A 24,021-nucleotide genomic window follows, 5' to 3' on the forward strand; every position below is an offset into this window, starting at 1 on the left:
CCTGAACCCCTGTCCCGTGTGTCTTTGCCCTTCGCCCCACAGCGCAAACACCAGGAGATTCGAGCTATGAGAAGTCAGCTCAAGAAGATTGAAGACCTGGGGGCGGCCATGGAGGAAGCGCTGATCCTGGACAACAAGTACACGGAGCACAGCACCGTGGGCCTGGCCCAGCAGTGGGACCAGCTCGACCAGTTGGGCATGCGCATGCAGCACAACCTGGAGCAGCAGATCCAGGCCAGGTACCTGCGGCTACCCTGGGCGGGGGCCGGGGGACACAGGTCACCAGCTGCCTGGGCTGGAGGACCCGGTCCCTAACCCTGTTCCTCCTTCCAGGAACACGACCGGAGTGACCGAGGAGGCCCTCAAAGAATTCAGCATGATGTTCAAGTGAGTATCCCCGCGCCCTCCCAGGTGGGGGAGGTGGGCTCAGCAGCAGGGCCTCTGAGCTGAGGCCTCGGCTTTCTGCCACAGACACTTCGACAAGGACAAGTCTGGCCGGCTGAACCACCAGGAGTTCAAATCCTGTCTGCGCTCCCTGGGCTATGACCTGCCCATGGTGGAGGAAGGGGAGCCCGACCCTGAGTTCGAGGCCATCCTGGACACTGTGGATCCTAACAGGTGAGCGTGAGGGAAGGAGCAGAAGTGGCTCTGCCCGAGGCTCCTGCTGCACCCTCCCTACTCACTACATCTTGCCCCCCACCCCAGGGACGGCCACGTCTCCCTGCAAGAGTACATGGCCTTTATGATCAGCCGTGAGACCGAGAACGTCAAGTCCAGCGAGGAGATTGAGAGCGCCTTCCGGGCCCTGAGCTCTGAAGGGAAGCCTTATGTGACCAAGGAGGAGCTGTACCAGGTCTGGAGCTGCTTCTGGGGCCAGGGGGTGGGTGTGTCCTTTGAAAGGCAAAAGCCCAGGCAAGGCTGGCCCTGAGCTTGGGGGCAGAGCTGTCTAGAGTCGCAGCCCCCACCCAGTCTTGAGCCTCAGCTGCTTTGTGCAGACCCTCTTACCCATTTTCAAGTGAAACTCAGCCCAGGCCAAAGGCTGTTAATGGCAGAGATCCAGAAGCTCGGGCACGAATGTTTCTGAAGTCGGGCCCACTGCCCCCACAGCACAGTTGGTGTGGCTGGTCGGGGCTCGGCTGACGTGCACCTTTCCCTCCAGAACCTGACTCGGGAACAAGCCGACTACTGCGTCTCCCACATGAAGCCCTACGTGGACGGCAAGGGCCGCGAACTCCCCACTGCTTTTGACTACGTCGAGTTCACCCGCTCGCTCTTCGTGAACTGATCCTCTGCTCCTAGGTTAGCCTGGCCCACGCTGCTTGCCCTACCGTCGCCTTGCTGCATGTCAACTCCTCTCTGTGCTCTTAAGAAAAATACTCCAGACAGTGTTGCTTTCCAGTGTAACCTTAACTTGCTTAGCTTGGTTTAAGATTTAGTAGAAAACGGTGCTTCAGTAACCGGCTTTAGGTCCAGTCGCCATTGCCACGTTGCTGCGGGGACCCAATTTCTGTCTCAAGGCCGGCTGCCCCATTCCGACTACAGAAAAATCTGAGCAGCCAGCTAGTTCTCCTCTTGTTCACCCTCCCTCAATTTTGTTTTCATGTAAAAGACAAATAAATGACTTGACTCCCCCAAAAGCTTGTCACGTCTTCATTCAGCTTCCATCAGAAACACACAACCCAGAGGTAGCGTCCCCACCTCAGCTGGCCACCTCCGAGGCCAGCTGGTCCAGGAGCTCTGTCTCCCGGGCTCCCTGTTCAGTGAACTCACTGCTCAGCTGCCACACCTTTACCGTGCCCTTGGCATCACCAGCAGCCAGGAGTTGAGTCTGCTGGCAGTTGAATTCAAGACAGTAGACAGGGCTTTCATCCTCGGTTTGCTTGACTGAAACTGTGGGCTTCTGGGAGCTTTTCTGGAGATCAAACAGCTGCACGTCACCTTCAGGGAGAGTCGTGGGGTGAGACAGGCCCAGAGCTACAGCCCCTGAGCCTTGCGGCCTCTGAGCCTCTTCGGTTCCCGAAGATGTGAGAAGGCTGTGACTCAGTGCAGCTCTCCATCCCACGTGAGGGAAGGCACCCTTGCCCACAGCCTCCCCAGCCCACAGTTGCAGGGACGCGCTGGGCTCATGCCCCTTCAGTGGATCCAAGCCTGGGGCCCGTGCCTTACCTTCCCCAGAAGCAGCCGCAAACACCAGGGGGCGCACCGGGGACCAGCGCACAGCAAACAGGTACTTGTGGGAGAGCTGCAGGGAGGTCAGGGGCTGGGCCTGCAGCATGGAGTACAGGTGGGCGTGGCCATCTGTCCCTGCGCTCAGGAAGAGATTCCTAGATGGGACACACGGCAGGCGGGGGGTGAGCGCTGGGGGTCCAGGTGTGGCTGGGGCCTTTCCACCGGACTCCTCATGGGCTGGTGGGCTCCCCAAAGTAAGGAGCCAATTCCCTGGAGCCAACCACGGGAGCTCTGGGTACTGGAGCTCGGTGGGGAAGGCCCAGGGCAGACTGCAGGTTCTTCAGGCAGTTCTGTGTGGGTCCTGGTGGGACTCCCCCGCCCTCCCTGTGCCAGACGCCCTGTGGGCCCTCCCTACCTGTGGAAGGGGGAGCAGCTCACAGAGTAGACGGGGCCGCCGTGGGGGGCGAAGGTGAACTGCGCCGGGGCCCGCAGGGGCACAGAGCTGGGCATCCGTGTGACAGCGGCCTCCTCTGCCGACAGGGAGCACTTGAGCGGGAAGCCGCCTTCTGTGCCCAGCACGAAAAGGCTGGGGTCGAAGCTGGAGAAAGCCACCGCTGTGGCGCCCACCTCAGCCTCCCCACGGGAAGGCTGCGGAGGAAAACAACAGCAGGGCAGAGCTGGGGGGAGTCTGCTCGGTGTCCCCAAGGAGCCCCGGGCACGTGCGTGACCGCTGTAGCCCTCAGGGACTCCCACCTGCTCGCCTGCCCCCAAGGCGCACTGGCTCGGGGGTCCCATGGCCCAGCGCTGCCTTGTGGACCTACGTACAGGCTGGCAGCCTCACCCCTCGTACCTTCTTCAGCTTGGTGTTCCTGGGGAGCTGCTGCACGGCCAGGGCGAAGCCCGCGCTCAGCTGCAGCCGGCCGGCTCCGACCCCCTGCCAGAGCAGCACCTTCCCGTCAGCAGCCACGCTCAGCACCTGGAAGCGGTGGCTGTGCCGGGGCTCTGGGAGCCAGACCACCTGGGCGACCGGGAGAGGAGCCAGGTCACAAGAGGATACCTGCCCCACCTCCCGGCAAGGCCAGCTGTCAGCCTCCACACGACCTTCCCCTTCTCTTCCAGGGAAGAAAAAAAAAAAAAGGGAGACTTCTTGCAGAGGCTTGGGAGCCACCTGACCCATCAGGGGGCAGACCCAGAGGGTTCCGAGGTGCCCCCAAGTCCCAGAAGAAAACCAGGACGGCAGGGGCTCCATGGAGGCGGCCAGCGGCCCAGGGGGCTCCCTCTAGGGGTGAATGTGACTCCGGACCCAGGAGCTCCAAGAATGCCAGAGGCAGCTGGCCAAGCGCTGACTCCCTGGTGACCTTCCTCCTGGATGGTGGCCAGTGGGCACCCCCTCCCCTGCTCTGCGCTGTGGAGCAGACGCCCGGGCAGCAAGGCCCCACTCCGGAGGAGGTTACCTCCTGCCCCGCCCGGCAGGCCGCTGCCCTGACCTGGTACACGGGGTCCGTGTGGGTGTCGTCCGTCAGGCCTGTGCGCCAGAGCAGTGGGTCCTCGGGGCGGCTCATGTCCCACACCAGCACCTCGCCACTGTAGAGTCCACCTGGAGGCCAAGCGGGTGTGGGGAGCCACCCACAGCCAACAGCCCCACTTTGGGGATGGGCCTCCACCCCCTCCCGCCCACTGCACTAGGACGTGGGGCTGCTTCCTCAAAAAGAGTCCTGGTCCCCAGGCCGCCCGCTCTATCCAGCGGTGCCCACCCCGGGAAGCTCCCCCACCACCAGGCTGCTCTAACCTGCCCACACCCGCCGTTCCTCCAGCTTCACCTGCCCCCTTTCCCAGCACGCACATCACTATGGTCAGCGCCCTGAGACTGCCTGCTTCGCCCAGCCTCACGTCCTGACCAGGCTGAACCTCCGTGTGGCCCGCACCGCCCAAGACTCAGCTGAGGACCTGCCTCCTCCTCCATGCCCAGTGCTCCGACCCGAGCCCAGGGCTGAGGACACCCCGCGGTCCCTGCTTCTGGCCGTGACCAGGGGCTGAGGGCCAAATGCTGGGCCTCGGCCACCTGCTGCGGGATGCGGAGCAGAGACACAGGCTGGAAGGCTCACCTGCCACATGGGACGGCCGCGTGGGGTGGAAGGCCAGGCACATGGCGGCGCTGGGCACCTCCACCACCGCCGACGGCTGCTGGGGGCTCAGGCCTCGCCGGTCCAAGTTCCAGGCACACACGAAGGACCTCAGCGTGCTCCAGTCCCCGTCATCCAGCCTGCGGGGACACACCCGCACGAGCTCAGCCCGAGGCCTGGGCTCCGTCCCAACCCGCACCACCCCAGCCCACCTGCTCCTACTGCCTGACCCACCTCACAATCACCCCAACACAGATGAGTCTCTGTTCCCATCACACACAGACACTGTGCTGGGTACCCAAGTGCCAGAGGCGCCTATATGGCACCCCAAGGTCATGACTTTCCCCAGAAAAGGGTTTCCAGGAACCAGGCACGGGGCCACATGTAGCAGGGGGAGGAAACTGGGCATGTCTGACGCAGGCTGGGAGAGACGAGGCAGGCCCAGGGCTCACAGCCCGCTGCTGATAGCGGGCACTGGGAGAACCTTCCTTGTCTTTTCCTGCCAACCCAAGGCTCGGGCAGCCTTGAGAAGATTCCCAGGAAGGGCAAGCTCTGGGCCCACCCCTCTCTGCGCAGACGGGGAGATGGGTTCAGATGAGGGTCTCAGGGCCTCCTATCACCCCACACACACCCCTGCTGCCACTCACCGGCCATAGGCGCAGGCCACCACAGAGCCAGTGGAGTTCCAGGAGACACCAGTCACGTGGAGACCCTGTCCTTGGGCTGGGGGGTAGCTCAGGGTATGCAGGCAGTTCACCTGCAAGAGACAAACCATCCCCAACTCCGAATCCCAAAGCCACCCAGCAGGGTAGCAAAAAGCAGACACAGGTGTGGGGCTCCCGATTCCGATAAGGATTCAAGTCCACTGCCCAGCCCGGGGACAGTGTGGAGCCTGCATCCCATCATTCCCCTAACAGGATGCTTCCAGAAGGAAGAGCCTTGGAAACTGACACGGACACCAGGCTCCAAGTCAGAGCTGGACCCTGTACTCACGTCTGTTCCACACAAAATCTCCAAAGCCTTGGCTTCTGGAGTGGCACAGGGGTGATGGCTGCCTGACAATGCGAGTATCCTGGATGCCACAACTGCACAGGTGAAAAATAGTCACGGGAGTACATTTCACGTTAGGTGTATCTCAGTTCAGTTCAGTCGCTCAGTCGTGTCCGACTCTTTGTGACCACATGAATCACAGCACGCCAGGCCTCCCTGTCCATCACCAACTCCCGGAGTTCACCCAGACTCACGTCCATCGAGTCAGTGATGCCATCCAGCCATCTCATCCTCTGGCGTCCCCTTCTCCTCCTGCCCCCAATCCCTCCCAGCATCAGAGTCTTTTCCAGTGAGTCAACTCTTCGCATGAGGTGGCCAAAGTACTGGAGTTTCAGCTTTAGCATCATTCCTTCCAAAGAAATCCTAGGGCTGATCTCCTTCAGAATGGACTGGTTGGATCTCCTTGCAGTCCAAGGGACTCAAGAGTCTTCTCCAACACCACAGTTCAAAAGCATCAATTCTTCAGTGCTCGGCTTTCTTCACAGTCCAACTCTCACATCCATACATGACCACTGGAAAAACCATAGCCTTGACTAGACGAACCTTTGTTGGCAAAGTGATGTCTCTGCTTTTCAATATGCTATCTAGGTTGGTCATAACTTTCGTTCCAAGGAGTAAGCGTCTTTTAATGTCATGGCTGCAGTCACCATCTGCAGTGATTTTGGAGCCCAAAAAAATAAAGTCTGACACTGTTTCCACTATTTCCCCATCTATTTCCCATGAAGTGATGAGACCAGATGCCATGATCTTCGTTTTCTGAATGTTGAGTTTTAAGCCAGCTTTTTCACTTTCCGCTTTCACTTTCATCAAGAGGCTTTTTAGTTCCTCTTCACTTTCTGCCATAAGGGTGGTGTCATCTGCATATCTGAGGTTATTGATATTTCTCCCGGCAATCTTGAATCCAGCTTGTGCTTCTTCCAGTCCAGCGTTTCTCATGATGTACTCTGCATATAAGTTAAATAAGCAGGGTGACAATATACAGCCTGACGTATTCCTTTTCCTATTCGGAACCAGTCTGTTGTTCCATGTGCAGTTCTAACTGTTGCTTCCTGACCTGCATACAGATTTCTCAAGAGGCAGATCAGGTGGTCTGGTATTCTCATCTCTCTCAGAATTTTCCACAGTTTATTGTGATCCACACAGTCAAAGGCTTTGGCATAGTCAATAAAGTAGAAATAGATGTTTTCTGGAACTCTCTTGCTTTTTCCATGATCCAGTGGATGTTGGCAATTTGATCTCTGGTTCCTCTGCCTTTTCTAAAGCCAGTTTGAACATCAGGAAGTTCACGGTTCACATATTGCTGAAGCCTGGCTTGGAGAATTTTGAGCATTACTTTACTAGCGTGTGAGATGAGTGCAACTGTGCGGCAGTTTGAGCATTCTTTGGCATTGCCTTTCTTTGGGATTGGAATGAAAACTGCCCTTTTCCAGTCCTGTGGCCACTGCTGAGTTTTCCAAATTTGGTGGCATATTGAGTGCAGCACTTTCACAGCATCATCTTTCAGGATTTGAAATAGCTCAACTGGAATTCCATCACCTCCACTAGCTTTGTTTGTAGTGATGCTTTCTAAGGCCCACTTGACTTCACATTCCAGGATATCTGGCTCTAGGTCAATGATCACACCATCGTTGATTGTCTTGGTCGTGAAGATCTTTTTTGTACAGTTCTTCTGTGTATTATTCCCAACTCTTCTTATCTCAACACACACTTTTTTTAAAGCTCGGGCACCCTGTGGCTCCGCCCACAGCTGTCAGCAGCAGCTAACGAGGAGGCCAGCACTGCTGGCCACAGTGAGGGTCTGGTACACTTTCCAGGGGCTGATCCGCATCACAGGCCAAAACTCCTGCGGAAAGTCTCACCCTTCTTGACCTCATAACCCCAAATAGAGAAACCATCCAATGGAAAAAATCCAAGCTCTGTCAGAAGCTGCACTGTGCGCCTCTGGTGAGAATGCAGAATGTGCAGGCATCGTGGAAAACAGCCCAGCAGTTCTGCAAAATGCTGAGTTACCACATGGACCGGCAATTCTACTCCGAGGGACATCCCAAGAAAACTGCAACAAGCACGCCGACACGAGCACTTGTACACAAGTGGTCACAGCATCATTCACGATAGCCAAAACGTCCAGCGACTGATGGACAAGTATAGTATATCCCCACCACGGGGAACGATTCAGCCGTGGAAAGGAATGACATCCCAAAAGACGCTACGACACAAGGACCCTTGACAACACTCTGCTAAGCAGACACAGTTATATAATCATATGTTATATGAGTCCATTACGTGAGATGTCCAGAAGAGACAAATCTACAGAGGGAAAGGGGGTGAGCAGCTGCCAGGAGCTGTGAGGGAAATGGGGAGTGGCTGCTAGTGGATATGAATTTTTTGGGGGGAAGTGATGAAAATATTCTAAAATGGATTATGGCAAAGCTTACATATCTCGGTGCTGTGCGCTTTGTCGCTTAGTCATGTCCGACTCTTTGTGACCCCATGGATTGCAGCCCTCCAGGCTCCTCTGTCCATAGGGGTTCTCCAGGCAAGAACACTGGAGTGGGTTGCCATGCCCTCCTCCAGGGGATATTCCCATCCCAGGGATCGAACCCAGGTCTCCCACATTGCAGGCAGACTCTACCATCTAAGCCACCAGGGAAGCCCCTATTGGAAATATATTAAAACCCACTTCACACTTTAAATGATTTATATGGGTGAATTATATGGGTTGTAAACTACATCTCAATAAATTTGTTGGGTTTTTTTCCTTTTAATTTTTTGGTTGTGCCACTCGGATCTTAGTTTCCCAGCTGGGGCTGAGCCTGTGCCCCCTGCAGTGGAAGCATGGTGTCTTCACCCCTGGCCCACCAGGGAAGTCCTCAACAAATCTGTCCTTTTAAAACAAAGCCATGTGGTGGGGCCAGGAGGCAGAGAGGGCGTGAGAAAAACTCTCAGGGTTCTGGTTCCATGACTGTTTGCGCTGTGTGAAAATTATGGGCCTGAACACTTGTGATCTGTGCCTGTTTATTCACATTTTATGAATTCAATAAAAGTTTGTATTAAAAAATAAACTGTAAGCATTATGTATCATAACAGCATTTATAACTGCAACGATTAGTACCCTTTAAAATCTAAAGATGAGAAGGCAGAGGGACAGAAAGATGGGCTGCTCTGTGCCTTCACTGGTGGGTGTCTGCCAAGACCCAACACAGCACACAGCTCAAATACACCTGCGTGCGAAGCATCCCTCAACAAACCTGGCTCCGTGCAAGTGTATGGGGAAACATTACGCAGCAGTTTAAAAAGACAAGAGTCTATAATGGAAAGAGATCTAAAAACAGAAAGCATGTATATTTATATACATATTATACAGATATAACTGAATATATGTATAAAACTGAGTATATTTATGTACATGGGCTTCCCTGGTGGCTCATATGGTAAAGAATCTGCCTACAAGGCAGGAGACCCTGGGTTTGATCCCTGGAAAAGGGAATGGCTACCCACTCTAATATTCTTGCCTGGAGAATTCCATGGACAGAGGAGCCTGGCAGGCTACACTCCATGGGGTCACAGAGAGTCGGATATGACTAAGCGACTAACACTTTCACTACACACACACACACACACACACAGAAAACTCGAATCACTTCGCTGTACATCTGAAGCTATATAACATTAACTATACTTTGATTTTTTTTTTGGCCACACCAAATGGCATGTGGGATCTTAGTTCCCCTACCTGGGATCCAACCCACATCCCCTGCAGTGGATACACAGTCTTAACCAGTGGACCACCATGGAAATCCCTAACTATACTCCATTTTTAAAAAAATTATAATAGGGAATTCCTTGGTGCTCCAGTGTTTAGGACTCCACGCTTCCATCGCTGGGGGCCCAGGTTCAATTCCTGGTTGGGGAACTGAGATCCCACAAGCTATACCACATGGCCAAATAAATGAATAAAATAAAAATGGTAATAAATGAATAAAAAGGACACAGATGAAGTCTATGTAGCAGCCTGACAACACAGAGCAGGCTTTGCTTCTCAAGAGACCCAAGACCGGCCACAGTGCCCCCCGCTCTGAGCCACACGTGCACACAAGCGCCAGCCAGGACAAGGCAAAGGGTCAGAGGTTCCGGGGGTGCCCCCAGGTGGCCTCCTCCCCATCTCTCATTCCGAAGTGTTCGGCCAAGTCGTCACTGATTTTCCAGTTGTGAAGGCGCAGTACTCCACTGAGAGCAGCGGCTCAGCCTTTCAGGGGCTACGACAGCCAAGGACAGCAGGGAAATGTCAAGGCCAACACCCTGACAGCTGGAGTAGAGACAGAACAGCCTGATGCCTCAGCCAACGTAGTGATTCCACTGGGGAGGAATAATCAAGAAATCCACGCAAAAGAAAACCAGAGTGAGAGAGACAGCCTCGCTTCAGCCCTGCCACACAGCTGCAAGACCGGAAAGGGCTACTCCTCTGTCCAGCACCCAAGAAGGAAAGCAACTTCAGGGTCGCCGGAGGCCCACACGCCCCACCGCCACCCAGGGGGTGCTGCCTAACCCCCCGCCTGCCACTGCTTCCGGAAGATATGCTTCTAGAAGCGACGCTGTGCTGGGATGTCCACCAACGGGGACCCCAGGAAGGCTGCCTGTCTGCTCAGTGGCACGTCACGCAGGTTCTGGGGTGTCTGGGGGCCTCCCCTACAGGAACTGACAGGGAAAGCTCTGCTGGGCGTGAAGGCCGCAGCCTGTACAGTGGTCTCCACTTTCGTCTAAGACGCCCTTGATGGCAACAGTAGCAGCAGCAGCGCCGTGTGCCAGTGTCGAATGGGAAAGGCCTTTGAACCAGTGTTCCCACTCGCATTACATGTTCCATATTTTTGCAATGACTGTTTGTTAAAACGAACGTGTAGTGCTTTTGTAATCAGAAACGAGTATTTATCTTTCCTGTTTTGCAGATTTATTTTTAATCGGAGGATAACTACAAAATTGTGACGGTTTCTGCCATGTACCAATATGAATCAGGCACAGGCATACATACGTCCCCCTTCTCTTTTTTTTTAAATTTTATTTTTATTTATTTAGCTACATTAGATCTTAGCTGTGGTATGTGGGATCTAGTTCCCTGATCGGGGATGCAACCTGGCACCCTGCGTTGGGAGCACGGAGTCTTAGCCACTGGACCACCGGAAGTCCCTGTCCTCTCCCTCTTGAACCTCCCTCCCCACCTCACCCCTCCAGGTTGTCACAGAGCGCCTCTGGGTTCCCACTGGCTGTCTGTTTTACATATGGTAACGTGAATGTTTCAGTGTTACTCTCCCAAATCATCCCACCCTCGCTTTCCTCCCGCTGTGTCCAAAAGTCTGTCCTTTATGTCTGCGTCTCCTTTGCTGCCCTGCAAAGAGGACCATCACACCATGTGTATTTTCTGAAGGGGGAGAAAGCAATATACAGGTGGACCAAACCAACGCACAGAAAGGTGGAAAAGCCTTAACAATTAAGAACAAGCCCTTGGGACGTCCCTGGTGGTCCAGTGGCTAAGACTTCGTGCTCCCAATGCAGGGGGTCCTGGTTTGATCCCTGGTCAGGGAACTAGATCCCACATGCTGCGACTAAGGCTCAGACACATACAAAAAAAAAAAAAAAATAACCAACAGCTCTCCTTCTTTGAACGCAACTGTAAAGGGGGCAGCTGAGCCCAGATTTTAACGTTCATGACCTTCTTCTTGTGCTCCACTTAAAAAGATAAAGACGAGTCCATACTTACTGTGGCCTTGGCAACTGTTTTTCAGAAGGATTTTGAGGATTTCTCTCAAACAAATCCACTCTCCCAAACCTATCAACGATTTGGTGGGAACAGGGCAGCTGTATATCCAGAAACAGACAGAAGAGGAAGGGCGGGAGAGAAGGGCTATGACCTCTGAATACAGAACTACTCGTCTCCATTTCTCGAGGAAGAAAACAATGCATAAGAAAAGCCTTTACTGCTCAGTCAGCAGCCTGCCCACAGGCAACATCAGGGTGGAGCAGAAGTCAAGGGCCCGCCTTCCTTCAGAGGCTTCCTGATCTCAAAGCAATGACTCCAACTGGACATTTGCGTTTACAGGGCTCTGAGCTCTGCCTCAAGACCAGAAAAGGCTTGGCAATGCAGAAGTCACTAGAGCGCAAAAGTGAAACCAGAGAGACTGGGACTCAAACTCCAGCTCAGCCAGTTACAGCTGTGTGACTGCAGACAAGTCCCTTAGCCTCTCTGAATCTCAGCTATAAAATGGAGATCGGAGGAATTCCCTGGCAGTCCTGCGCTTTCGCTGCCAAGGGCCCTGAGTTAGACTCCTGGTCAGGGAACTAAGATTCTACAGGTTGTTCAGCGTGGACAAAAAATAAATATTAAGATGGAGATCAGGAAAGAACTAGCTGTCCAGAAGGATCAACGAGTTGGCACAGAGCGTGCCTGGGGAATCAGAGCTGAGTGATCAAGGAAATAAGACCCAGCCTCAAACTGCCTGCCTACGAGCCTCTACTGCCTACGAGCAGTGAATGGAAGTAACAAGGCACCACCAAGGGTAGCAGGGAAGGCCCAGCGACTTCTTAGCTTAATATCTGGAAAAAAGAGCTTGGTGAATGCTGTTACGGTTGTTACTGGTGCTCCTACTATTTGGTGGGCCGGGACTTCCCAGGTGGCATTACTGGTGAAGAACCTGCCTGCCAATGCAGGAGAGGCTGGTTCGATCCCTGAGTGGGGAAGATCCCCGGAAGAGGGCAGGGCCACCGACTCCAGAACTCTTGCCTGGAGAATCCCATGGACAGAGGGGCCTGGCAAGACCATCTATAGGTTCGCAGAGTCAGACACAACTGAAGCGACTTGGCATGCACACTGTTACTGGGTGGCACAAAAGAAGGACTTAAGATGAGCTGAAGCCACAACCCAAAGCATCCCAGGCCCGTACCAGCCCATCCCTACCGTTTGCTGCTGCTCGGCCCAGTTCACCTCGAAGCCGTCAAACGCATGGCTCTGCCAATTCTTGTTCAGCTCTCGGGTAACCATGGCCTCCACTTTCCGGAGAAAGGCCGCGAGCTGGGGGCCGTTGTACCGAGGCACAGACGGCAGGCTGACCGGCTCGGGGGCCTCAGTCTGCACTTCAGCATCCACATGCTTCCGGGCCTGCACGGACGCTTCAGCCGTGGCAATGCTGGCCGTCTGGCAACTTTTCTGGAGAAGGAGATTGAAACGCAGTCACCAGCCAGCTCTCCTCACAGCACCACTGCCCAGGCACTCACCCACCTGCAGCTGCTGTTTATCCTTGGGCAAAAGAACCACTCCTCACTCTGTCTGCCTGACGACCGTCCCCTTCCTCTAGCCCATCTTCCTTGGGAGGAACCCAATTGGTGTGGTGTGGGTGGAGATGACCCACAGGGAGTAACCCTGTCCAGCCAGAGAAATCCACTCACGTGGTGTCAACAGGCAGTGGGAAAACTTCAAGGTCATGAGTAGAAGAGAGTCACTTTTCTTATTAAAAATATACCTCCTAGGGACTTCCTGATGATCCAGTGGCTAAGACTCCGTGCTCCCAAGGCAGGAGGCCCAGGGTTCAATCCCTGGTCAGGGAACTAGGTCCCACATGCTTCGGTGAAGAGTTCACATGCCACAAAGACCCAGCACAGCCAGATAAAAAGAAATTAAATACATATATACACCTTCTATTAACAGATCTCCTTGACTATTGATTATAAAACATACCAATTACTTAGGAACAGCTCTTCAGGAGGAAACTGTATTAAGTATACACATCAGTTGTGAGACACACCCCTTGTAACACCTGTTAAAATAGAGGCTGAAGGAACGTGTTCTAAACTGAGCACATACAGAGCCACACCGAGAAGGGAGAGAGGTCCGGACGCCGTGTGGCTGGAGGCTGAGCCCCTCGCTGCCTGGGCAGTGACCACCACCAGCTAACACGGAGCACACGGTCCCTCATTCCACCCTCCCGACACACCTGAGCTGCACGCATGACCCCACAGTGGAAAAGGACCTCAGAGACCACGCTAGACGGGTGGGCTCCCTGAGCAGGGTCGAACCACCAGGAGGCTGGCTAAGGGACAACCTGCTGCCTCCTCCCCATCAACAGAGCTTCTGATTCACTGGTCTAGGATGGGGTCTTTGCTAACAAGCCCCCAGGTGATGCCACAGGGCGGGTACTCAGATCCCATCTGTATGCTTCCTGCGGCCACACCCCAGGGCCCAGAGTCCATCACCTCTGCCCTCAAGGTGCAGACAGCACTCACGTTGCCCCCCACCCCCGCCTTGATCTGAGGACCTGGGTCTCACCTGGGGCAGCAGGACACCCCTCTCTCCCTCCCTTGACCGCAGCCCTCTCCAGCGGGGCACCTTCCAAGGTGTCCCATGATCAAAGGACGCATGCGTGTCTGTGGGGAGCGGCTTGGCAGGAGGCAGCCTGCTCCCCAGCTGCCACTTCTCTCCACCCTGCCACCCGTCTCCAGTTCCTTGTCCCCCATTTAGCTGGGCAGAGGGACAGACATCACATCAGGGAAGGAGACGCAACCTCCTCCCTTTCTGGAGGACACGGCCAACCTTTACCAAACGAGGGCTCCTATATGACTGAAGTTCCTGTCACCCACGAGAGGCTCTCCTTGTATGGCCAATTACCAGGCACCTGCACCTACAGGACAGCGACAGGGCCCCGACCCCCATTCTCCCCCGTTTGGGCCTGAGCACCAGGCGAGTGTTACGAGAGTCCAAAGAAAGGGGGCTGGCCCCACAGGAGGGCAGCTGGGGAGGACAGGGTGAGACAGGGCTCCTCGCCAGGGGCTGACAAATGCTGCCAGTGTGAACACGGCTCCCAGAAGTCCCCCTTCCCAGCCCTTCCATGTCCTTCCCTTTGAGTCCTGTATACACACCTGATGATACTTGGGCGTGATGGGAGCTGAGATGGTTCCTGACCTAATTCAGCACCTCTTTATCAGCACACCAACAAAATGTGATGCGCTGTGAGACATTCTGATGTTAACTAGCAGAAACTGTACCATGGGAATATCTCGGATACAACGTTGATGGGAATTCCCTGGTGGTCTAGTGGTTAAGAATCCACCATGCAGTGCAGGGAACACCGGTTCAATCCCTGGCCGGGGAAGATTCCACCTGCCTCCAGCAATTAAGCTCGCCACAACAACTGAACTCATGTGCAGCAACTACTGAAGCCCATGAGCCTAGAACCCACGCTCCACAATGAAGCCACCACAATGAGAAGGCTATGCTTCACAACGAGAGAGTGGCCCCTGCCCGCCTCGACCAGAGAAGCCCACGAGCAGCAACCAAGACCCAGCACAGCCAAAGTTTAATAAATAAACAAAACTGATGGGACTTCCCTGGTGGTCCGGTGGTTAGGACCTGGCGCCGTCACTGCGGGGGCCCGGGTTCCATTCCTGGTCAGGGAACTAAGGCCCTGCAAGCCTCGAAGCACAGTAAAAAAAAAAAAAAAAAAAAGAGTGGATTTTGTGATGCAAACATGGACGTTTACGTTGTCTCCTGTCTCACTCACATGAGACCGCCAAGAGTGTGGGGGGAACTGAACCCAGAACCAATATCAAAGTGCTTCAGGGTATGACCTCCTTCTACTTGACCTTGCCTCAAGTGTATCAGGGTGGTGGTGGTTTAGTTGCTAAGTCGTGTCCAACTGTGCGACCCCATGCCAGGCTCCTCTGTCCACGGGATTCTCCAAGCCAGAATACTGGAGTGGGTTGCCATTTCCGCCTCCAGTGGGTTGCCATCTTCCCAACCCAGGAATTGAACCCAGGTCTCCTGCACTGCAGGCAGATTCTTTACCAACTGAGCTACGAGGGAAGGCCGGATAGCAGGGTAGCAAACAGTTACTCAAAGGGTGACCTGGAGTGGAGAGTCAACCAATGAAGACAGCAATGATCAACATTTTCACCGAAGCTGGGAGGCCCTGTTATGCCTCAACACCTTTGACTTATAATTACTGCCAGCTACTCTGGTGTTGTCTTCACATGTGAATTGAAAAAAAAAAAAGTTTAGCATCAAAACTATTAGCAAACTCCAAAAGGTTGAGAACCACAAATCTAATTCCTGAAAACCTGTGAGAGGCCAAACCTCAGGTTAAAAACAAACACGTCCAGCAGAGGGTGTCATCTGGTACAGAACCCACGAAGGCGAGGAAGCAGCCCCGGAGCCAGGGAGAGGAAGGAGAGGACAGGTAGGCAAGCTTAACTCAAAGCAGGGGGGGAGAAATCCGGCAGAATCAGGCTGTGGATGACAGGACGCAAGAAAAGGATTCCATTCAGTATTTCCCGGAGGCCTCTGGGAGATGCAAAAGTACACAAGACCCACTCCCGGCCCTCTGGGAGCTCACAGTCCAGAGAGAGACCTGAATGCCCAAAATGAATGCATCTGCTGATAAAGTTCTAGAACTAAATGGTAGTGATGGCTGCATGCTGTGAAGGTATTTATCATCACTGAACTGTACACTTTAATATGGTAAAATGAGTATCTATCTTATCCTTTAATATGTACCCTTTGTAACTGGACACTTTAGTATGTTAAAATGTGTATGCATCTTACCACAAGAAAAGGGTACATGTCTGTATCTTACCACAAGAAAAGAATGCACACTATATCCTTTTTTTTTTTCACCCTACGGCATCTGGGGCCTTAGTTCCCTGACTACAGATTGAACCTGTGCCCCTTGTGTTGGAAGAACAGAGTCTTAATCACTGGACCACCAGGGAAGTCCCCCACTCTACATTCTGACAGGATTCAAATAGGCTTCAGAAAGGGTAACACTGTTGGAAAGGAGGGTGGATTATATTAATGGTTCTCAAGTTTTGCCACATATGACAATAACCTGAGGAGCTTTTATGAAACCAGATTCCCAGGTCACACCACATACCAATTAAACCAGAATCCCTGGAAGTAGGGACCAGATATTCATATTTTTCAAGACTCTCCAGGGCATTTCAGTGTCAGCCAAGTTTGAAAAACCAGAGACCAGGATCAAAGCGATTAGGAGCCCTTCATCTCAAACACTTAGACGTGAGCCCCTCCAAACCTGAACAGTACTGGGCATCAGTCTCAAACTGTTTTCTTATTAGCAGTTTCATTTAATCCCACATAAGTATTCTAACAAGACCCACTTTGCAGATTACTTGACTGGCCCAAGGCCAAGTCCCCAAAGAGTCCCCATGCACTCAAAGCCAGGTCTGAATCCAAAGTCAAGGACCCTGTCCCTCTTAGAGATAAAGCAGTAAAAGTTAAATCAAGCCAAAGATCACTAATACTTCAACAACAACCAAAAATCCATCACCGGAACATAAAATTGCACTCCAGTACTGCATCACTACATGGGCCAAGCAAAGAACCACGTTTGGCTTTTCCAAAAGAACTTGCAAAAAAAAATTAAGAAGCTGCATATAAAAATTTAGCTAAGGGCCTCTATAATAATCTAGAAGGGTAGGATGGGGAGGAAGATGGGAGGGGAGGGAGGTTCAGGAGGGAGGGAGGTTCAGGAGGAAGGGGACATGGGTGTACCTATGGCTGATTCTTAAAGATATCTGACAGGAAACAACAAAATTCTGTAAAGCAATTAACCTTCAATTAAAACATAAATTAAAATTTTTTTTTAATTTAGCTAAAACACTCATCACAGGGTTCTGATAAGAGAAAAATTGGAAACAATCCATCAAAAAGGACTGGTTAAATAAAATGAAGTTATAGTACGTGAGTGAAAAAGTGGGTCTACAAAATACTATGCACAGTGTGATTTCATTTTTGTAAAAAAAAAAAATGGAGGAACACAGACAAAACAGAGAGGGAGCAGGTATAAACCAAACTGCCGGGAAATGAGACTATGGGGTGGTTTTTATTTCCAGTTTTTCCTTATCCAGATGTTTTCCTAAATTTTGGATACAAGGACTTCCCTGGTGGTCCTTCCCTCCGAGCTCCCAGTACAGGGTGCTCAGGTTCAATCCCTGGTCAGGGAACTAGATTCCACAAGCCACAGCTAGAGTTCGCATGTGCCTAAACAACATCTGGTGTGCCACAACTAAGACCCGGCATATCCAAACTAAGAAATATTTAAAATAAATAATTAATCAAATAAATTTTGGACACAGAAACTTTTATAAAGAGAAACAAGTTAATCTGGAAAATTAACTCTTTCTTTGGACCCCTTCAACAGTCTTAGAATCTTTATTCTGGCCATGCCAGGCAGGTTGCAGAATCTTAGTTCCCTGACCAGGGATCAAGTCCGCATCCTCTGCAGTGGAAAGGCAGAGTCTTAACTACTGGACCACCAGCGAACTCCCAATACTCTTAGGACTTAATTAAGAATCCCCTTCAATATAACTTCCCTGATAGCTCAGTTGGTGAAGAATCTGCTAGCAATGCAGGAGACCCCAGGTCAATTCCTGGGTCAGGAAGATCCCTGGAGAAGGGATAGGCTACCCCCTCCAGTATTCTTGGGCTTCCCTTGTGGTTCAGCCGGTAAAGAATCTGCCCGCAATGTGGGAGACCTGGGTTCAACCCCTGGGTTGGGAAGATCCCCTGGAGAAGGGAAAGGCTAGCCACTCCAGTATTCTGGCCTGGGGAATTCCATGGACTGTATAGTCCATGGGTCACAAAGAATCAGACACAACTGAGTGACTTTCACACACACACTTCAATAAAACAGCAGAGACTGATTCAAATGCACCCCTTAAGATGAAAACTTTTATACTGCAAGTATTAGAATCAGTTCTTGGAGCCCTACTGGTTCAAATTATAGGTACAAGGAAATATGCCTCAATCTCATTCTTTAATAAAAAAAAGTAAGTTTGACTGAGTCAGTGGTTCCCAATATGAACTCTTTTAAAATCTGAATCTTCGGCAAATAAGAGCTATTTCAAGTATTTTTAAAAGCCAGTGAATCTGAATTACACATTTACCTTCAATAAAGATGAACAGAAATAACTAAAATACCCACTGCCTTTGCTTTTTTTTTTGCCATACCACACAGCATGTGGAACTTCCCTGACCAGGGGTCAAACCGTGCCCCCTGCATTGGAAGCAAGGAGTCTTAACCACTAGGGCACTGGGGAAGTCCTGCCTTTGCTTTTTAACTACAATCTTTTCTATCCAGTATCGTGAAGTGGGAAGTGCTCCGAAGCCAGATCAAATCTGGCTTGAGACCTGCAGACTGCTGGCCTGAGGCAAGAAACTTGTCCTCAAGTTCAGTTCAGTCACTCAGTCGAGTCCGACTCTTTGCCACCCCATGGAGTGCAGCATGCCAGGCTTCCCTGTCCATCATCAACTCCCTGAGCTTGCTCAAACTCATGTCCATTGAGTCAGTGATGCCATCCAACCATTTCATCCTCAAGAGTTAATCAAGAGTTACGACTTTAAGGATTCCCTGGTGTTCCAGTGTTTTAATAAGACTCCGAGCTTCTACTGTAGGGGGCTCAAGTTGTGATCCCATATGCTGTGTGGTACAGCCAAACATAAAGTTTGTTTTTTTTTTTCAAACATAAAATTTTAAAAAAGGAGAGAGGGTAAGACTTCATGGAAATCTCACCGGTACTGGTGTTGGTGAGGAAATCATCTTCTGTAGGACCTCTCATCGGTGTGGAAAGCAAAGCCTCAGCTTCCTCTGTGGGAAAAATGCAGCCCCTTTCCAATGCTCATTTTTACTGAGGGAAAGCTAACATCCTTAAAATGATCTGCAAGCCCTCACTCGATCTGCCTCTCCTTACCCTCTCCGACCTCACCTGTGACCATCCTTGCCTGCTCATTCCTTTCCAGCCCCACCTGCCTCCTCACACACACCAGCTTTGCTTCAACCGCAGGACCTTGGTGCTCCCCAGGCTGTTCCACCTCAAATAACCTTGACTAACTCTCACTGCTCCAAGTCTTTGCTGGAACATCACCCTCTCAATAAGGGTGCAGTTCAGTTCAGTTTAGTCGCTCAGTCGTGTCCGACTCTTTGCGACCCCATGAATCGCAGCACACCAGGCCTCCCTGTCCATCACCAACTCCCGGAGTTCACCCAGACTCACGTCCATTGAGTCAGTGATGCCATCCAGCCATCTCATCCTCTGGCGTCCCCTTCTCCTCCTGCCCCCAATCCCTCCCAGAATCAGAGTCTTTTCCAGTGAGTCAACTCTTCGCATGAGGTGGCCAAAGTACTGGAGTTTCAGCTTCAGCATCATTCCTTCCAAAGAAATCCCAGAGCTGATCTCCTTCAGAATGGACTGGTTGGATCTCCTTGCAGTCCAAGGGACTCTTAAGAGTCTTCTCCAACACCACAGTTCAAAACCATCAATTCTTCGGCGCTCAGCTTTCTTCACGGTCCAACTCTCACATCCATACATGACCACTGGAAAAACCATAGCCTTGACTAGATGGACCTTTGTTGGCAAAGTGATGTCTCTGCTTTTGAATATGCTATCTAGGTTGGTCATAACTTTCGTTCCAAGGAGTAAGCGTCTTTTAATGTCATGGCTGCAGTCACCATCTGCAGTGATTTTGGAGCCTAAAAAAATAAAGTCTGACACTGTTTCCACTGTTTCCCCATCTATTTCCCATGAAATGATGGGACCAGATGCCATGATCTTCATTTTCTGAATGTTGAGCTTTAAGCCAACCTTTTCACTCTCCTCTTTCACCTTCATCAAGAGGCTTTTTAGTTCCTCTTCACGTTCTGCCATAAGGGTGGTGTCATCTGCTTATCTGAGGTTATTGATATTTCTCCTGGCAATCTTGATTCCAGCTTGTGCTTCTTCCAGTCCAGCGTTTCTCATGATGTACTCTGCATAGAAGTTAAATAAGCAGGGTGACAATATATAGCCTTGACATACTCCTTTTCCTATTTGGAACCACTGCAAACAACCCTTTCACTCCCCAACACAATCTTTCTAATCCCTCACCCTTTTTCTTTCATCCGTGGAGCGATTCACCTCTAACACACTGTGTATTTACTTCTTACCTGCACTGTTTACCTTCTGTCCCCTGCAGGCGAGCGCCCCGTACAAGCTCAGGAGGGAGCTCACCCACTGATGACTGAGGAACCCCCAGGGACACAGCGGTGCTCAAAGTCCACACAGACAGACCCCCCAGGAGCCCTGGCACCCAAAAGCCCTGCCCCCGTTTCAGACAACCTCGTTTGTGTGCTTTGGATTAAACGACGTATTAGAAAACGTATCTCGACCTTAAGATGCAGTTTGGTCTTTTTTTTTTTTTTTTTTAAGTAAAAGTTAGTTTGAAATGCCTAAAAACTGCAGTTCACACAAAATCCTTCAAAACCTGGAGTCTTTAGAGTCTTTAAAAACCCTTTTGGTTGCTACTCAAAGACCAGGGAAATTGAGACGTGAGTACCCCCAAGGGTTAGTTTCTGTGGGTTAAAATATAAAAACAACCCGGCCCGGCTGCCACGCGACGTTCCTCGCCCTCCCGCCGCGTCACCCCGAGGCGCGCCCGCGCCCTCACCGTCTCCCCACGGATGCCCTGGACGCCCCTCCACTGAGAGGGCACGGACGCCACGCCCAGGGTCTCGTCCTGAAGCGGCCCGGGCCGCTCGGGGCCCTCGGTGCTCGAAGTCCCGCTTGTCGCCAGCGCCTCAGCTCCCGCGCTTCCCGCCAGGCCGAGCTGCCAGGGTTGCGCGCTGGTTGCCATGGAGACTGCTCCGCCGGCCCCACCCCACCCCCAACCTCCCCGCCTCGCGCGGACGCAGTCCGCCGCGACCTTCGCCCCCGCGCCTCCAGAGCGGAAGGCTGGGGCGGTGAGGCTATCGGCGCCATTTTTCAGTTTGTCAGAGCGGACGCTCCGACACCGGTGAAGAAAAGATAAATTATTCTTTTCCTATGATGCGACAATCATTGCCAGTTTTTGGATTCTCCAACCGCAGAGGGAGCACGCCTGGGGCTTTCGCGGCAACTCTGGGTGGGGAGGGAAGTACGGAAGCGAGGCACCCGTGCCAAGTTCAAAGATGGCGCCGAGCGGCCCGGCGCAGAAGAGAGGGCGGGAGCCTGCTGTCGCGGCAGGCTTTAGAGTTGTGGGGCCTGGGGGTGCCGAGCTGGCGGAGTAGCCGAGCGCTCCAGGAGAGTCCCAATTGGCGGCCACCTCGAAGCCAAATGCTCGGTCTCTGAGCTTCGGTTTCTGCCTCAATAGAATGGCGATTTTAAATATCCATATATGGATCCAGAGTGTGGTTGAGTAGTTGGAAAGCCCAAATGAAGTCGAACGTAGAAAAAATGCAATTTAAACCGAAGTTAAAGACTCGAACAACTACCAGTTATTGAGTGTCTACCGTATATGTTAATCTTAATAAATCCTTAAAATAACATTATGAGAAATCAAATGTTATATGTCGCTTAAGGGTGCGGATTGTCCAAAAAAATAATTTCCCCATCTCACCCATAAAGTCCACATCACATTTGTCCAAGACCCCACAGACCCTTGCTTGGCCCCAAGACCCGGTTCTGAGCTTCTTGGCAAGAATCCTCTGGCCAGGTCCTCTGGGCTGCTTTCTTCCTGTCCCTGAACTCTCAGAGTGATGGAAACCCGCCCAATCAGAGGCTCCCCTGCACCGCCTCACGACTGAGTGCTCATTAGGACTCAGTTCAAGTCAAGGCCGTGAGGCCCGATTAGATTAGCGACACTGGAAAGACAGAATGCAATAGAAATTTCTTCCTAGAAAAAAAGTAGAACAGGACAAAATTCTCCTTGTAAGGCCCTGTCAACACTAGAAAAGTTTGCAAGCATCACCAAGGATGCAAAACTCATGTTCAAAAAGAAAGGCTGTGAGGGTCAGGAGGCTTGGATATGAAGACTAAACACCGCTATGTCCTGTTTTCAGACTTGACACCTCTTTGCACCTTGGTTTCCCAGCTATAAAAATAGATATAATAAAGTTGAAGCTAGTAGAATCTGCTTTATCGTAGTAAGGAAGGAGACTATTTCAAGAAGAGGAGGGTGGGACTTCCCTGGTGGTCCAGTGGCTAAGACTCTGTGCTCCCATTACAGGCAACCAGGGTTTGATCCCTGATCAGGGAACTAGGTCCCACCTGCCACAACTATAAGATCCCACATGCCACAGCTAAGACCCGGTGCAGTCAAATAAATAAATAAAATATTTTTAAGAAGAAAAGAAGGGTGACCCAAGGCATTAAACACCCCAAACAACTTCAGTAGAGTAGTGGGAACAAAAACCAGCCTGCAGAGGGTTTAGGAATGGAGAAAGTAGAGAAGGTAATGGATGTTATTGGGGAGTTCAACATAGGAAGTAGGTGTGAGTGTAAACTGGTAAAACCTAATTGGAGGGTAATTTGACCTTTAAGTGTGGCTCCTCTTTAATCTAGAAATCCTACTTCTGGTAATTTTTCTTGAATTAACAATTACAGATTCACACAGATGTTGAGAGCCAAGGATATTCAGCAATTATTCATTCACATTAGAATTATAGCAAGATCCTGCAGCCAGCCTAAATTTCCAAGCAAAGTCATGGCACACAACAGGTATTCACTAAATATTGAGAAAGAATGGACAGTGAGCCTTTAGTTAAGTGTGCCAGGTGGAATACAGTCTCAGGTGACCATTAAGAGTGTTGCTGCTGCTGCTGCTGCTGCTAAGTCACTTCAGTCTTGTCGGACTCTGTGTGACCCCATAGATAGCAGCCCACCAGGCTCCCCCCAAATGTGGCAAAATGTTTGCAGCATAATAAGGTTCTTATAAAATGCAATTTATATACATTGTTTCCAGGTGATGGAAGTGGTAAAGAACAGCCAGGCAATGTATTAGACATAAAAGAAACAGGTTTGATCCCTGGGTTGGGAAGACCCCCTGGAGAAGGAAATGGAAACCTGCTCCAGTATTCTTGTCTGGAGAATCCCATGGACAGAGGATTGTGGCAGGTCATAGCGTCACACACAGTTGGACCCGACTGAAGTGACTTAGCATGCGTCCTGGTTTTATAACAATATGTTTCTTAAAAAAAAACAGAGCTGTAGATTCAAATATTGGTAACAGTTGCCTCTGGGTAATTAAAGTTCTTCTCTCTTTGTAGGGTTAAAGTTTTATGTGGTTTATTTGTGAAAAGAAAAGAGAGAATGAATGTCTAGACACTTAGCTGTGCTTGTGAGAGTATTATACCTTGAATGAGCAGGACAGTTTGAAACCGTTTATCTCAGACTGGGACTTGAACCCATGTGCTGAAACTTAAACTAAGCCCAAATCCCACAGTCTTCCAACTGAGATCACAGACCTGATTTCAGGACCTAATGAAGCTCAGGTTCTTGATGTCTCATCTCAGAAAGAATTCAGTGAGAGAAAAAGTGATAAGTAAGAAGTGGATTTATTCAGAGAGAAACACAGCGTGCAGACAAGAGTATGGGCCATCGCAGAGGCTGAGTACAGAGGCCCCGAGAGGCGGCGTGGTTAATTTTTATGGGCTGGGTAATTCCATGGGCTAATGAGTGGGAGGAATATTCCAACTATTTGGGGGAAGGGGTGGGGATTTCCAGGAATTGGGCCACTGCCCACTTTTTGGTCTTTTGACAGTGCCTTGAAACTGTCATGGCACCTCTGGGTGTGTCATTTAGCTTGCTGACTGAGGATCAAGGTCTGCCATCTTGGACCCATTTGATTCTAATCGGTTTATGTTTTGTCCTGGGGTGACGTCATTCTTTCAAA

The 24,021-nt window shown here is 51.4% G+C and overlaps 2 protein-coding genes across 37 annotated transcripts in view; one reads left to right on the top strand and one right to left on the bottom strand.

Annotated features, from left to right (window-relative positions):
* SPTAN1 (spectrin alpha, non-erythrocytic 1) overlaps positions 1-1,637 on the top strand; it is a 58,070-nt gene extending 56,433 nt beyond the window's left edge. For all 32 annotated transcript variants that reach the window (XM_005213345.4, XM_024999033.2, XM_024999036.2 and 29 more), the window contains 5 exons: positions 43-239; positions 334-387; positions 472-618; positions 706-853; positions 1,160-1,637. In XM_005213345.4, the coding sequence (XP_005213402.1) occupies positions 43-239; positions 334-387; positions 472-618; positions 706-853; positions 1,160-1,285 (672 nt within the window). In that variant the 3' untranslated portion in view covers positions 1,286-1,637. The remainder of the gene's footprint in view (positions 1-42; positions 240-333; positions 388-471; positions 619-705; positions 854-1,159) is intronic.
* On the bottom strand, positions 1,635-21,777 carry DYNC2I2 (dynein 2 intermediate chain 2). 5 transcript variants are annotated; one of them, XM_059891320.1, is made up of 10 exons: positions 20,821-20,976; positions 19,392-20,143; positions 12,289-12,537; positions 4,940-5,049; positions 4,275-4,432; positions 3,657-3,766; positions 3,020-3,187; positions 2,585-2,817; positions 2,167-2,324; positions 1,635-1,938 (listed from the first exon to the last, which is right to left on the bottom strand). In XM_059891320.1, exons 2-10 carry the CDS (start codon positions 20,040-20,042, stop codon positions 1,700-1,702), a joined length of 2,076 nt encoding a protein of 691 aa, XP_059747303.1. In that variant the 5' UTR covers positions 20,043-20,143; positions 20,821-20,976; the 3' UTR covers positions 1,635-1,699. The 5 variants fall into 5 exon arrangements, with proteins under 5 accessions (XP_059747303.1, XP_059747305.1, NP_001193134.1 ...); XM_059891322.1 differs by lacking the exons at positions 19,392-20,143; positions 20,821-20,976 and adding an exon at positions 21,748-21,777; NM_001206205.1 differs by lacking the exon at positions 19,392-20,143 and having other exon boundaries at positions 20,821-21,006.
* Between the last annotated feature and the right edge of the window lie 2,244 nt (positions 21,778-24,021).

Source organism: Bos taurus, chromosome 11, assembly GCF_002263795.3.
Source record: "Bos taurus isolate L1 Dominette 01449 registration number 42190680 breed Hereford chromosome 11, ARS-UCD2.0, whole genome shotgun sequence".
Lineage (NCBI taxonomy): Eukaryota > Metazoa > Chordata > Mammalia > Artiodactyla > Bovidae > Bos > Bos taurus.